The following is a 14187-nucleotide window of genomic DNA, read 5'->3' on the forward strand; positions in this document are numbered from 1 at the left end:
AGGAGTGACCAGGAATAACGGTCACAAGCTGGCAGAGGGTAGGTTTAGGTTAGATATCAGGAGGTGACTTCACGGTCAGGGCAGCTAGGATCTGGAACCAGCTTCCAGGAGAAATGGTGCTGGCTCCTACCCTGGGGGTCTTCAAAAGGAGGCTGGATGAACACCTTGCTGGGGTCATTTGACCTCAGTATCCTTTCCTGCTATGGCTCGATGATCTGCTCAGGTCCCTTCTGACCTGACCAACTATGAAACTATGACAAAGTGTGAGCTTTCATTCTGCAGGTGAACTGAAATTGATGGAGGGTCTCGATTCATGGTGGTGCAATATGTACGTTAAGTGGATCTGCCCCAGAGTTGAGGACATTGCACCTCAAAACCTTTGAGTTTTCCCAGGAACGTCTATGGAGCAAGCCTGCTTGGAAACAGCCAAGCACGTCTTGCTAAGCATCCAGTAAAGCAGGTGACATGTCTTAGGGTGGGTCACTGACAACTATTTATATGCACATTTAGTATCTGTTGCTGGTCTGGAAAACCAGACTCTTGTTACAGGCAATTCCCAGCCTCAAACTGGCTCCTGGATCACTGCCAGCAGAGGCAAAATTCAGCAGCATCTTACCAGATACTTGTCTTTGCTCCCTTTTTAACCGTTCAATCCCACCAGAACAGTCTGAGGGCGCGGGGCTGCCTTAGCACTCACCTCTTCTTGCAGTGCACAGCAAAGATGATCGCCAGGATGACACTGAAGAAGCTCAAGACGACCGCAACGAGAATGAATAGCTGCTTTTCGTCTTTCCTGGGCACTGCAAAGACAAGCCACAAAGCACGATGAAGGGAGCCCTGCATTCAGAAAGGGGTCACATTACCTTGCAAGGGGATGGGGGAGTGCTGGCTGCAAGGCGATTCAGGGTCACCTGGACATCTGCATTATTCCCCATCCCCATCCCTGTCCTTACAGGATCATGGCAGCATTACATGAACGTTGCCAGATATTTAAGTCCTTCCACATGGTATCCAGACATGCACTCTATTTAATGCAAAACTACAGACGCCAGCGACTTGCTGAGCTGAGTCTTCCTCCTTCCACCCTTCACCACCTTTATTTCCATAAGGAAAAGAAGCTTTTATAAAAAAAGCATTAATGAGGTTACCCCACAAGGCAAGGGAGCTCACCGCTGCTCTGGTGTCAGCTGCCTGGTGTTAGTCTGGATTCACACCTATGGACCTGGGAGAAGTGGGGCCCATAGTATCTATTTACGAAAGGAATTTAGACTTCCAGCTTCCAGACATTGCGCTGAGGTTGGATCAATGAAAGGAAAGGCTCCCCTGCAGACCCTGGCCCCCTGTCCCACCTGAGCAGACACTTGGCAGCTCCATAAAAACAGGAATCCAACCTGAGCACAAACAGAGCTCGTATTGGGTTCGGTGCCTGCCACGCAGCCCGCCTGGTCCCCCCAGTTTAGGACAGGTCAGCTGAAGCCCTTAGTGCCATCTGGGGTCACTGGGCAACGCGCCTGCCCCTGCTCACCCCACAGTCCTTTGTGCCTGCCTTGGTTCACTGGAGGAGGCTGCTGCTTGCACGCAGCATTACTGAGCGAGGCAGCTCCCCTTGATGCTGCAGATGGCCGCAGGGAAGGGAGGCAGTGAGCAGAAGGATGGCTGATTCACTTTTCCCATCTACCTTTGCAGTCATAGGTGCCCTGGAGGGCACGGTCCTATTGTGTACTGCAGGACATGGCCGGCAGCCTTCGCCTCCACCCACCAGATGATTGATGAGTTCAAAGGAAGGGAGTTAGCTCTGCAGTGCGCCGCGGGCAGGAGAGTCAGATGGGAGAGTCCCCGGTGCAGCAACGAGGCTGCTACATACCTCCACTCATCCAGCCACTGCCCCGGGGCTGGGGGTTTTCCACCGGTGCTGCCTCACAGCTTTTATTTCCTCAGAGGCTTCACTTGCTCAACCTGCCCTGAGGTCCTTGGCTGCCTGCACAGACTCTGCCTTTCCCAGTCTGGGAGAAAGGCAATAACCCCGTTACAAGTATGACCCATTGCCCAGTGATCTGAAGTGCCCCTCGCTGCACGCCCTGCAGCCGGGTGCAGGTGGCCAGGGGATGCGCAGAGGCTCCCAGGTGAGGGGAAGGGAGTCCTCCAAGGCGGCAGCTGCCCAGTGTGCTACCCTGCTCCTGCAGCAGCAGCCTCGGGGTATAAACCAGAGCAGCGGCGGGCTCCCTTGCCTTGTGGGGCAACCTCACAAATGTCTAAGGCTGCCGCTACACGTTGCATACATTACACAGCGCGCTGCTTCAACACGCAGCAGATATAGACTGCCCACGAGTGATAAGTCATTATGACACAATTAACTGGTAAATCGTGCAGTACGTTTAGACCGGCCCCACGTGCAAATTGTCACACTGTAAAAACAACTCTCCAGCTTTAACAAGAGCCAACCAGCTGCAAAGTTAGTGCCTGACCATGTGTCATGACTCTAGCGCTGGTTTCCATCCAGCTTTCGTGCGAACGGTTTCATGCCGCGGGGAGATCAAGAGAAAGTTTGCATGGAGCAGGGAAGCCCTCGCTCCTCGGTTCTCCGCTGTTTGAGCTCCCAGCTCAGCAACGCCGCAACCCCCTGCTCCAGGCCAGGCTCTGTGGCCATAACAGGCCAGTTCCCCTTCCCAGTGGGGCAGGGGATGGGCGAGGGTGATGCAGCCCATATTTGCAACGTGCTTCGGCACCACAAAACCAGCTCTGGGCTGGATCTGCAGGTCTCAGGACCACTAAGGACTGCTGCCAGGACCCACGTTTCTCACCATAAAAGCACTCCTGCGTCCAGTCGCTCCAGAAGCCCTGGTCGGCACAGAAGATGTTTGTTCTCCCGCGGACGCGGACGCAGGACAAGTGAGTCCCATTGGCCTGGGAGAAGATAAAGCTAGTCTCTAGCTGGGTGGACACAGACTGCAAAGCAAGAGGATACAAGGGGAAGGTCAGGTAACAGCACTTAGCTCTGGCTCCATCCAGTGTTTCTGCAACCCTGAACTCCGTCTCTGATTTTAAAGTGATTGGGGATAAACCCCAGGCTGGTCATCTGATGAAAGGCATGAAACGACTGACAACAACAAAACAAAGGTCTTCATGCCATGTGAAAGATCATACCCACCACTTATTCTTGCTAATTAGTGGGGTCTGTCATAACATGAACTACTACTCCGCATCTGCTAAGGCGTGCATCTGCACGCGAGCAATGCAGAAGGCAATGCATGCTGCCCACGTGTTGTTGCCTAGGTCTTTGCAGAAATTAGTGCTGTGGTGTCATCGGACCAAACGCTCTGGGGATTTCAGTGAAAATGTTGCTTGAAGCCAGGCAGCACCGTGGCCACAGCGACGTGTCAGAGACTGCATGGGAAGGGTCGGTTGCTGCTGTCATGCTCATATGCCGCTCTATGCCACCGGACCTCTTTGGAAGGCAACACGTACATGTGGCCATGCCCCGTTGTGATAATGTCTGTCTATATTAAGCATAACTTTGGCCTGGAGCCCCAGCTGCTCTCGGCCACCCGGATGGAGCAGGAACCCGGATGGAGCAGGACATCGACCTCTCTCCACGGGGGAAGGATGCCCAGCTGCACCCACACCACCGCCCTGTCCTGCACCGCACGGCACCGGCATCGGCTAATGCACCATCCCATCCCGTCACCCAGCTGAGTAAATAACAACGCAGGACTGGGGCCAGGTGACGTGTTCAGCTGCAGCGTTCACCCTCCTTCCCAGCCCAGCTGGAAAGCCAGGAATTGGCTTTAATCATCCCTCCCTTCGCTTTTATTAATTGCAAACTGCTGTCGGGTGACATGAGTGGGATCCCTACCAACCAGGCAGTGTCCGCGTGGCTGCTCGAGCCCTGGAGCTGCACCTCGTACTCCAGGCACTCGGGAGGGGTTCCTCCTTCGGGAGAGCTCCACTGCATATGAATTTCCTTGGAAGCAGACATGGAAAGCACCAGCCGTTCAGGAGGAGGAGGTTTTACTAGAAGGAATAATGATAAGCCATCAGCCTGTTCCCCCAGGGCAGCTCATTACGAAGCTTGCTTGTCCCATGAAAACCCACCCCGTGCCCTTGACCCGAGCGGAGGCCAGAGAGAGAGAAGCGTTGAACTTAACTCCGGGGCTGGAGCCTTGCTCCGAAATCCAGTTTGCTGCAGGTGGTGCCGCCGTTCAAACACTCCTGCAGCTGAACTGGAAGGGGCAAGCACGTGAGACGGGCGCAGAGCCTGCACGCTGGCTCCGGCTTGCCCTGCTCTTGCGGGGAGCGAGGTGAAATTAGGTAAGAGGCGGACTTACAGCTAACAAGAGGAGTGCTTTATTAAATGCAACGTGTTGTTCACTCGTGGAACTCATTGCCACAGGAGGTGCATGGCCAGGTTTAAAAGGGGACTGGATAAATTCCTGGATGATAAGTCTGTTAATCACTCTCGGAGCCAGACTATGAGGCTAGAGGGGCCTGGCGGGAGGATAATGCACACTCCCTAGCATGTGTCCTGCCTCCCTTGAAGGCATCTGCAACTTGCCGTGCTCGGAGACAGCCCTTGGGTCTACCCCACGTGTGATGCTCCTATTCCTACGCTTGTCTGCTCCGGCCGGGGGGGCCGGCACCGTTCTCTAGGGACAGCGAGGAATGGTCAAGCAGAGGGCAGCAGGCGTGCTGACAGCATCCTGTAGCATCCTCCACGCTATCGCTAAGCCAGGGTTAACGTCTCAGAGGTAATTATACAAAAACATCCACACCCTCCTCTGAATGCGGCCCTTAGGAGAGACGCAAACCAGCTGCTTCTCCAGACAGGCCATTTTCCCTTGGCCTGGTACGTCTTGTGCTCAGAGCACCGTACATCCTTAATCCCTCATGCATGTTATGGCAAAGTTACGGTTATTGTTCATCGCCTCGTGGATCCGAGGGGGTAGACCTCGCCCCGCCGACCGGATCAGCGCGGCACCGCTGTCCTCTCGTACGGACGTGGGAACTGCCGTGGGCTGGGGCAGACCTTAGGTCTGCGTCAGGGGGAGGGTGAACGGGGCATGTCCAGCACCGTCCACCCCCTCCTACTACCCCACCCCAGCCTCCAGCACGGGCGGTTTAGGAACTTCTGGGTCAGAGCTGCCCCCGCTATCGAGCACGTGCAATACCTGCCCGCGGCCCTTTCCTCCATCATTGAGAGGCCAGGGTGTGACCCCCGGCACAGCGCAAGCCAAAGCCTCTCGCATGGGGATGCCTGTACCTCCCTGCGACCGTGGGGGCAAACGAGCAGGTGGTTTACCAAGGGGATGTTGGAAACTCTCCCGCTACAGCCTCTCCATCCCTGCGCCGCAGGCCGTGACGCCGGCCGCGCTGCTCGCCTCACCTAGGTTCTTAATTTTGAGGACGAAGTAGGCGGGTTGCAGCCGCGCGGGCTCCGCCGACCCGTTCACGCAAACGGTGATGTCCAGGTACTCCGCCTGCCTCAGGTTCGGCAGCTGGCAGCCCGTGGCCTTCCCCCGCGTCCAGACGTAGTCGTGGCACTGCGCTGGGTCGCCCAGCCCAGCGTACCTAGGTGCACGGGGGGAGAGGCTGTCAGGTAGCACGCACGCGAGCGCCCGCGCGCTGCAGGGCTGCCTAGACTCGCCTGGCCTTCAGACCAGACCCTTGAGGTTGCAGGCATTTGCTACGCATGGTCCTTCATGGCAAACGTCATCTATTTATGCAACAAAATGAGCATGATGGAAAACAGCTTGGGCTGTGCAGCTGCCCAGCTCTCCTGCGGGCTGTCAGGGCTGGACACGCACGGTCCGTCCGTGAGTCCCCGTCCTTGGGTTTGCCAGTGTCTGGGCCTGCCGACTGCTTGGGTGGTGCCAGGCCGCGGCGGCTGGGAGATGGCTCACTGAGCTGCTAGAAACGCTGCAGTCCTCGTGACGCCTTGCCCATGAATGCAGCCGGCACGACATCCAGCCCGGCGCCGCCTGCCCGAGCTGGGCACGGCCTCTCCCCGCTGGCCCCCGGGCCAACAGGCAACGGCGTCACAACCTTGCCCCGCGCGCCTCCAGCCGCCCCCAAGCCCATGCTCCGCACGCAAGCTGCTATGCCGAGGACTTGTTTCCACGCCTGGGTTACATTTTCCAAATAGCCTTTGGGCTTTCTGCTGTTAAAACATTATGTTTTTAGAAACTGAGCTTGTGCTTTTACCAGATCTGCCAAAATAATGTAGCTGCTTTAAAAAGAATTGGGAACTTTCTCCGATGTCCAATTTACAGGACGAAATTAAAAGCTCTGACTTGTCAGCAGCTCGTTTCTGCATCATGCCCATTTACTTTGGTTGTGAACCAAAAGCCTGACCTTTTCCTTTTTCCCAGGACCAGGATGTTCAGTGGGGCAAGGGGACTGGCAGGAGGAGCTGATGTGCATGGAGCCCACCCCCAAGGGCTGGCATTGCTGCACCCTCGTGGCTCAGCTCCTTTTACAAGAGAGATTTTAAGGACTTCGAGGAGCTGGATTGCAGAGGAGGAACAAGCACGAACATGTCGGACAGGCCTCGACTCCCGTGAGACTCACGTCTGGGCTCCGTGAGTAACGGGAAGGTGCAGCTGAGCGCTCCGGGCTGCGTCCTTGTATAGGATGGTTTGGACAGCGATGGACGTCTGTCCGGGGCACAGATGGGACGCAGCACCCCAACTCGTGTGCTTGCCCGCCGCGACGGTACGTACCAATAATACAGCTCGTAACGGGCCCCAGGAGGGGCCTGCCGGCCCGGCTGCCAGGTACAGCGAAGATGCTCCCAGTCATAGTAGACGCAGTGGAAGTCCTGGATCCGCGACTCCAGCGCGCCTGTGAAACGGGAAGGAGACGAGTCCTGCAGCGCCCGGGAGGCCCCGCTCAAAGAAACATCCTCGTGAGCCCAGGGGAGGCCTCAGTCCCACCCCGCTCCAGCCCCTCTGCATGTCGCGTTAAGAGAGCGATCGATTGACTTCGACCATGCGCTGAAAAAGGCCAGAAGTCGCACATCTCCAGCCCTTCTGTTTCTGAGTCTGCTCGGGAGGCTTTGCCGAGGGTTTCAGGGACGCTGGCTAAAGCCACCGTGCAGGCTAAAGGAGCACGACTGCTACTTTGGGGGCAAATGTACACTTGCATGGGCGGGGAGCCGTAGGGCATAAGCGGGGCAGAGCAACACTGCAGCAAGCCCGGAGGCGGAAGAGGATGTAGAGGAAGAGCGCCGAGGCTGAGCTGCGGGGCTCCCGCTGCTGTGCAGCGAGCAGCAAGAGCCAGCACCGGTTTCCTAACCCAGACAGGGCCGACACGAGCAGAGAACAACACGCTCTTTAACCCGTGCATTTTGGCTGCATTTGACAGAGACCGTGCACATCTGTACACTCGCAAATTGTCGCAGGACAGAGCGGTCCCCCCCCAACAAAAGCAGCATCTGCCCCTGTCCCAGGAGCTGCACAGGACACGCGGTGTGCGCCGCAGCTCAGGAGATGCAATGTCACTGGGGCAGCACTGACTGTGTACTGGGATCTTCGGTCCAGCACTGACGGGTTAGATGTGTGCTGTCAAGCAAACCGTATGCAGGCTGGGATGCTGCCCGCTCCTAACCTTGTGCAGGAAGCTGGAAGCTGGCGTGAGTCCATTCACTTTGCACTTCTGATCCATTGGCACAGGGCCCTTCCAGCAGTGTCTGCACCTTTGCCTCCACGGGCCGGTTGAGGTCAAAACTGTCGCCATATTTTAATTTCTTGGTAAAGATAACCTGGGTTGAGACAGAGGAAATGATGATAAATCTCAGGGCTTTACGTGGCTGTGTTGGCACCACGCTGCTCCTTTCCTTCCCTGCTTGGTGCACACGTTGCTTGCGACAACCGTGACATCCGCCCTCTGCATGGAGAGGACCACCCCGCTGTCAGAAAGCACCGATCCTGCTCTGACCTAACTGGGCTTGCATCTCATCAGTCGGCCGTGCAAGACGTTAGCCGGGCAAAGTGCAAAGCGCCTCCCGAACAGACCGTGCTGCAGAACCATGCCCCAAAAGCACCGGTCTCGCTAGTCCTATTGGTGCAGGTTGCCCACAGTCAGCGAGGCTCCCTGCCTCTGTCCTTCGCTGCAGTGGGGATGGGAGCCCGTGAAGCCGGCGGGCAGGCTCGAGACCAAACGGCCCTGGCGGGAGAGGTTTATGTCAAAATGCAAGTGGCAACGAGCTGGGAATGGTGACCAGCAGCCAGGGAGATGCATCATGCCAACGCCCTCTTCCTTCTCGCTAGCGAGAGCAGCAGGATTTATAAGGAGGATGGGGAAGATCCCGCGCCTGCTTATCACTGCTCTGCGGCTCTCGTGAGCAGACGGCCTGGCGAGCCCTGGGCTAGTAGCTCACGGTCATGCGAGACCAGGCGGCGTCGATGCTGCCGTCTCTCATTTGGCCTCCTGCCCCGACCTGGTGTCTGGATGCTCGCTGGAAAGGCTCTCTGGGACATCGCAGGATCAGGACTCGCACAAACCTGTCTTCCCTGCTCTCATGAGGCCAGAAAGGCAAGTCTGCTTTATAGATTACTTGATTCCAGCTACAGCACCCAGTTAAAAGGAAGAGGTCATTACCAAAACCTTTCCCGGATAAAAGAAATATTAGAACGCTAGGAGATGCATCAAATTTAATCTAATTGCAGAAAAATATCTTTTTTTGTTGTTGCAGTTTCTCAATTGGTCTAATAAAAGGTATCATCTCTGAACCAAGAGTTTAGATTTTTGCATTCAAATTTAAGCTGGCTTTTACCGTACGGTTGAACTTTCATAGTTGCATAGCTGGTCGGGTCAGAAGGGACCTGAGCAGATCATCAAGTCCGAGCCCCTGCCATGGCAGGAAAGAGTACCGGGGTCAAACGACCCCAGCAAGGGACCTTTTGCCCTTTAAAAAGAGCCATAAAATAACATGTGCCAGGTACCCGGGTTGTAGTCATATTGGTCTAGAGGCAAAAGGAATCAAAACCTGGGGAAGAGGCAATATCTTTTATTAGACTAACTAGGTAGTTACAAAAAAATTAACCGATTTATTTGCAAGCTTTTGGGTGCGCTCAGCCTTCATCAAGGACAGGAGAGAACAGAGATTGTAAAGTTTGCCTAGGTAGAAATGAAAATTCATATGGATTCATTCATTTTCATTTCTACCTAGAAGAACTTTTACAATCCCCGCTCTCTCCTATGCCTGATGAAGGGTGGGTGCGCCCGAAAGCTTGCAATTAAATCAGATAATTTGTTTGCAAAGATCTAATACGAGATATCACCTCTTCCATGAGTTTTGAGTCCATAAAATAACTTGCAACTCATATGCAGGGTTGACCTATCATTGGGTGCTCAACACTTGTTCTTGGCTTGTGCTGCGATGCCCAGTTTTGGGTTGACTCTGGCAGGAACATCAGTGGAGATTCCAGGAAAAAGCTGGCCTTCCTGTAATTAAACCTGAACAAGTGAGGCTGACTTATGTGCAAGGCCAAGTTAAAGGCAGAGCAATGAGGCCTGTAGCACCATGAATTCAGACCACGACTCCTGAGCCACAAGTGCTTCTTTGGCTCACCACCGGCAGCTGCTCCTGTCATTGTGGCTTGTCTTTTATTTCGTGGCCGCTGTTTCATGCAGCCACGAACAGTGTCTCACCTGCGTGGCTGATCTCTAGCCGTCAGGGTGCATTGCACCGGAGCTTTGTTTTTAAGGATGGGAGTTTGCTCGCCACAAATCCCCGAGGATTTGCTGTGCCTTGCTGCTCAGTGCTGCCTGCTCGCGTGGGTCCTGGCCCGGGCCTGACCGAGTAGCAGCGGTAGAGCATGATGCAGCCCAAGGGGCCAGAAGAAGCCCTGCAAAGAGGGGAAGGGGCCCTGCAGAGCCGTGGTGGGGTTACCCTGGGCAGAGTCGGACCCCGCAGCAGCTCCCGAGCACGTTTCTAACCCATCGACCTGTTTGTGTCGGCGCTCGGCTCCGTCAAAGGACATTGCTGTCGCTATTCTAACAACTTCTCATCATTCACTTAAAGAGAAAAACCGGTGGGTGAAATAAAGAGGAAGCAATGGGGACGCGCGGCACGTCGCTGCGCTGCGCCTTATCTCACCTTCCAGTCTGTATTGCCGGCATTGTGGTATTTTAGCTTGTACACTACTGTACATTGATTGAAGGCCTCCAGGGAAAGCGGGGGCTTCCACTGCATGTAGAGATGGCCTAGGAGTCCAGGGTTCACTATCTGAAGATCTTGCGGGGGGTCAACTGAAGTGGGGAAAACGGGCAGAAAAAACACACAGTTGATTTAAAGAGACTAAAAAAAGCCCAAACGTTTCTTAAATGACACCAAGTTCTGGTTCCCAGTCACTGTCTAGCTGCGGTGATCTCCGAAGCTGGCTTGCATGGGGCAGGATGGGGGGGGATCGGTGCACCACTATAAGCACGCAACTGCTTCTGGGGTGAAAAACAAACTATTTGGGCTCGGTTCAAAGTGTTTAGCAGTCATGCAGAACTGCCATCTTCCTTCCTGGGCATATACATGCCTGTGTACCTGCAGCGCCCGCTTAATTGCAAACACCCCGTTGTCCGGCTTGAGTATCAGCACAGGACGATTTGCTCAGACTCGCGTCTCACTTAGGTGAGAGCAGGGCCCCCCCCAGCCGTGGGCGGTAAGGCGGCACCAAGCAGGAGCTGCGGTCGCTGTAGGAGAGGCCAGGCGCTGTTCAAAGGACTCCATGGTGCCCAGGTGATGTGCACTGAAAGCAGCACATCTGTCTGTACATCTCCCGCCTCCTCCCTGGGACTCCACCTGTGCTCGGGACACGGCTGCAAGCGCTCCTACCAGAGACCCCGAGTGCCTCCAACACCGTGGCTCTGTGCGGTGCCTCTGCAGCGCATCAACCTGGCAGCCCCCTCGAAGTTCATTGCAAACTTCCCATTAGAGAAAGGTCTCCAAGCACAGCCCCCGGCCCCGCAGTTGGCAAGAGGCAGGTCAGCTCATCCGGAGGGGTCTGGCCATTGCCAGGGCCAGAGGAAGATGCACCTGCCACAGAGATTAGGCAAAAGTGTGACCTAAGCGACACCCGGTTTACCTGAGAGCCGGTGAGCTGAGGATCCCTTGCAGCACCAAACCAGGAGAGCAGAGACCGCGGCGACCCACCAGACGCCCATTTCCACACCAGAGTCCCGGGGACGGCGTATTTGGCCGGAGGAGCAGTAGGCTAGAAAACGAGCTGAGTTATAAAGTTTTCAGGATAAGCAATGAGCTGAAGGAGAGGTGGATGTGTGATAAGCACAGATAACCACTCTGCAAGCATTTAATCTTTTATCAGCCAGAGATTATTCATTTCCCCATAGGGTTTTCATAATGAATTTAGCAATGAGAATGGATCTGGCTCCGTGCCAAATAGTTTCTGACTAAGACGGCACTAAATCGGATGTGATTGTTGTCTGCGGTCATAGCAGCGTCTACTGGGGAGCTTCCAGAGAAACCCTGAATCAGGACAATCACCAGCTCCCTGGGCGCGGGTCACTTATACAAACACTAAACAGGCCAAGGACTTTAAATCAAAACTAGCAATTCTGGCATGAAGGCCCGGTGGCTCAGGGTCCCAGGAGACAACTAAATGCTGTCTAGTTTTTGACAGCCGCATATGCTGAATCTTTGGTCCACTCCACCCAAATTGTATGCTTTCAATTAAAAAAAAAATCTCAGGTTTTGGTGCCTGAGAACTGCAAAGAAAAAAAAAATCTTCATTTTCTTTTGGGGCTTTTTTTGTGTTTAAACAAATCCTTGATGTTAGATGAAGCAAATTTCCAAGGAAGACATGTATAAGTGGGCAAATGCATCATGTCCTGACTGGCTCAGAGCACGTGGGAAAGGGTCCAAGGGACACCAGGAGGGTCCCCTGAGGCATCGTGATGGGGGTGGCCAGGGGAGCTGTGCAAAAAGCCCCGGGATCTGGAAAACAAGCTGTTAGGAGTCTGTGGGGAGGATGGGAGTTGCCTCAAGGACTCCTGGAAACTTTGGGCAGATGGAAAGCGGAGGTGGACTCCCGAAGTGTGAGAGTCATGACAGCATACTCTCTAGGACTCCACTTGCCCCCAGCAGCCCTGTGAAATGGGAGCATCTCTACTCCCCAGTGCTGAGAGCTGAGCAAGCAGGGCTTATTAGAAACACACATTCAACACTAAAAATAAAAGATGTTACAAAATTGTCAGCCCTGTATAGGCTCCAATGATGTTTCCCAAACTCGGGATTTGCCGTCCTACAGTGTCCTGGTCTACAGACTGTGAACTAATCACCCCCAGGTGCCAGAGCCAATTGGCTTTTCTGGGGGGTATTGAGCTCTTCCCCAAATTCACCCGTCAGGTCTGTCAAGTTAAGAGAAGACGCCCGGGGCTGCATGAATGAGCATCTGGCTGACATCAGCTGCAGAAAGGCACAGACTGAAAAAGGCAAGGTTCTCCACCTTGGGAGGAAAAACCTGCAGCATCCTTATAGGCTCGGCAGTGCTACGCTGGCTAGCACTACGGACGAAAGAGACTTGGGGGTCACCATTGACCGCAAGATGAACATGAGCCTGCGTGAGCTAAACGGGATACAGAGTCTTGTGCCAGTACCTGGATTAGCTTGTGTGATGCCTCCTGTGCCGCTCTGGGGTCTTGGCCGCTTTGCTGCTCCCAGCACTGTCCCTCCTTCCTGGTTTCCCACTTACTGTACCCCAGTTGCCCACGCCGCTCAGCCCCGGATCCGTGATGTCCTTCCACAGCACCTCATGGGGGTAACGTGGCTTCACAAGTGCTTGTGCTCACTCCCTCTGTGGGAGCATCTACACATGCATTACTGCACTTCAGTTAATACTCATGAAATCTAACACCCTCACTGTGAGATGCGCATTAACCTGTCTCCATGTGCATTAACTAAAGAGCACCAGGCATGTCTACATGTGTACTTTAATGTGCATTATTCTATTTTAATGCACATTAAAGCACCACAAAAAAACTATGGGCTCCTATACATGTACATGGAGCCTGCTCCAGCACGCTGGAAATCCAGTGCATTGGAGCAGACTCAGTTGAGTCTATTGGAGCACAAAAATTGACAAGCTGTAGCAGCCCTCTGCATCATGTATCAGCGTCTCTGCACTAAAGTGGTGGCGGAGCGCTTTGAAATAAAACACGTTCAATGTGCTTTAGTTCAAAGAGCCTCACTGTCACTTTTTTCAGCACAGGGACTCACAGCGACACTAATACATGGGCACTTTTAGCTAGCGTAGCTTGCTAATTAAAGTGCCCAGCACTGCGTCCCACAACACGTGTAAAAATGTCCTATGCTCTTTCACTAATGCGCATTAAAACAGGTTAACACACATTTTTCTAGTACCTCATTACCTAAAGAGCATTAATGAACATGTAGACGTCCATGGTTTTTAAGTGATGCGTTAGCCTAACTTAATGCACATTAACTAAAAAAGCACATTTTTAGTGATGCGTTAATGCGCATTAAAATAGGCTAATGCTCATGAATGCCTCGTGCCTCTTAAGGCTAGGGGGGCACGGTGACCGCCTGCCAGTGGTGGCGGCAGCGGTGAGCAGGTTGGCCCCGCAGGCTGACGTCGGGGGTGAGGGCGGGTTGAGCAGGCAGCCGCAGCGATGTCGGTGGCAGGAGGATGGCGGGGGGGGACTCTGACAAGTGGTCGGCTACCCCTGCAGACGCCGCCAGTGGGGGATGGGGAGGGGGTGGCGAGCAGTGACTGCCCACGGGCACCATTGGCACAGTTGGTGGAAGCCAGTTTCAGGGGGTGCACATGCATTGCCAATGCTAATGCACATTAAAGTGCACATGTAGACATGCTCTGCATATTTTATTCAGCTAATCTATAAAGCAGGATAGCATATTTACCCTGCCTTCCACCTGCTTGCCATACAGGGCTTATGGTGCTGTACAGCCAGCCCCGTCACTTTGCTCCTGACATCTCCCTCCAGAACCCTAACCCTAACTCACCCCCTGCTTTTCTGCTACTTATGTCAGCTTAGAGAAGAGACACTTGAGGAGGGGCAAGAGAAGAGTTTATAAATGGGAAAGTGAATGCCAGTAGGGACTGACTATTTCCCATCTCTCACCAGACAAGACTGAGCATGAAATGAGTGGGCAGTCTGTTTAAAACTAACACAAAGAAGTATTTTTGCACAGCGGGCACA

At 54.1% G+C, this 14187-nt stretch overlaps 1 protein-coding gene across 2 annotated transcripts in view; it reads right to left on the minus strand.

Moving 5' to 3' along the window:
- The window catches only part of IL13RA2 (interleukin 13 receptor subunit alpha 2), a 19922-nt gene that overhangs the window by 3428 nt on the left and 2307 nt on the right, over positions 1–14187 (minus strand). The window contains exons 1-9 of one of the 2 annotated variants that reach the window (XM_019536371.1): positions 12607–12684; positions 11076–11204; positions 10097–10248; positions 7603–7756; positions 6717–6837; positions 5381–5565; positions 3854–4011; positions 2802–2946; positions 698–800 (exon numbers count right to left, since the gene is read on the minus strand). In XM_019536371.1, coding sequence (XP_019391916.1) covers positions 698–800; positions 2802–2946; positions 3854–4011; positions 5381–5565; positions 6717–6837; positions 7603–7756; positions 10097–10248; positions 11076–11154 — 1097 coding nt within the window. In that variant the 5' untranslated portion in view covers positions 11155–11204; positions 12607–12684. Of the gene's footprint in view, positions 1–697; positions 801–2801; positions 2947–3853; positions 4012–5380; positions 5566–6716; positions 6838–7602; positions 7757–10096; positions 10249–11075; positions 11205–12606; positions 12685–14187 lie in introns of those variants that run through there. The other variant, XM_019536372.1, reaches the window with a different exon arrangement.

Source organism: Crocodylus porosus, unplaced genomic scaffold, assembly GCF_001723895.1.
Source record: "Crocodylus porosus isolate Cpor-Errol unplaced genomic scaffold, CroPor_comp1, whole genome shotgun sequence".
Taxonomy (NCBI): Eukaryota; Metazoa; Chordata; order Crocodylia; family Crocodylidae; genus Crocodylus; species Crocodylus porosus.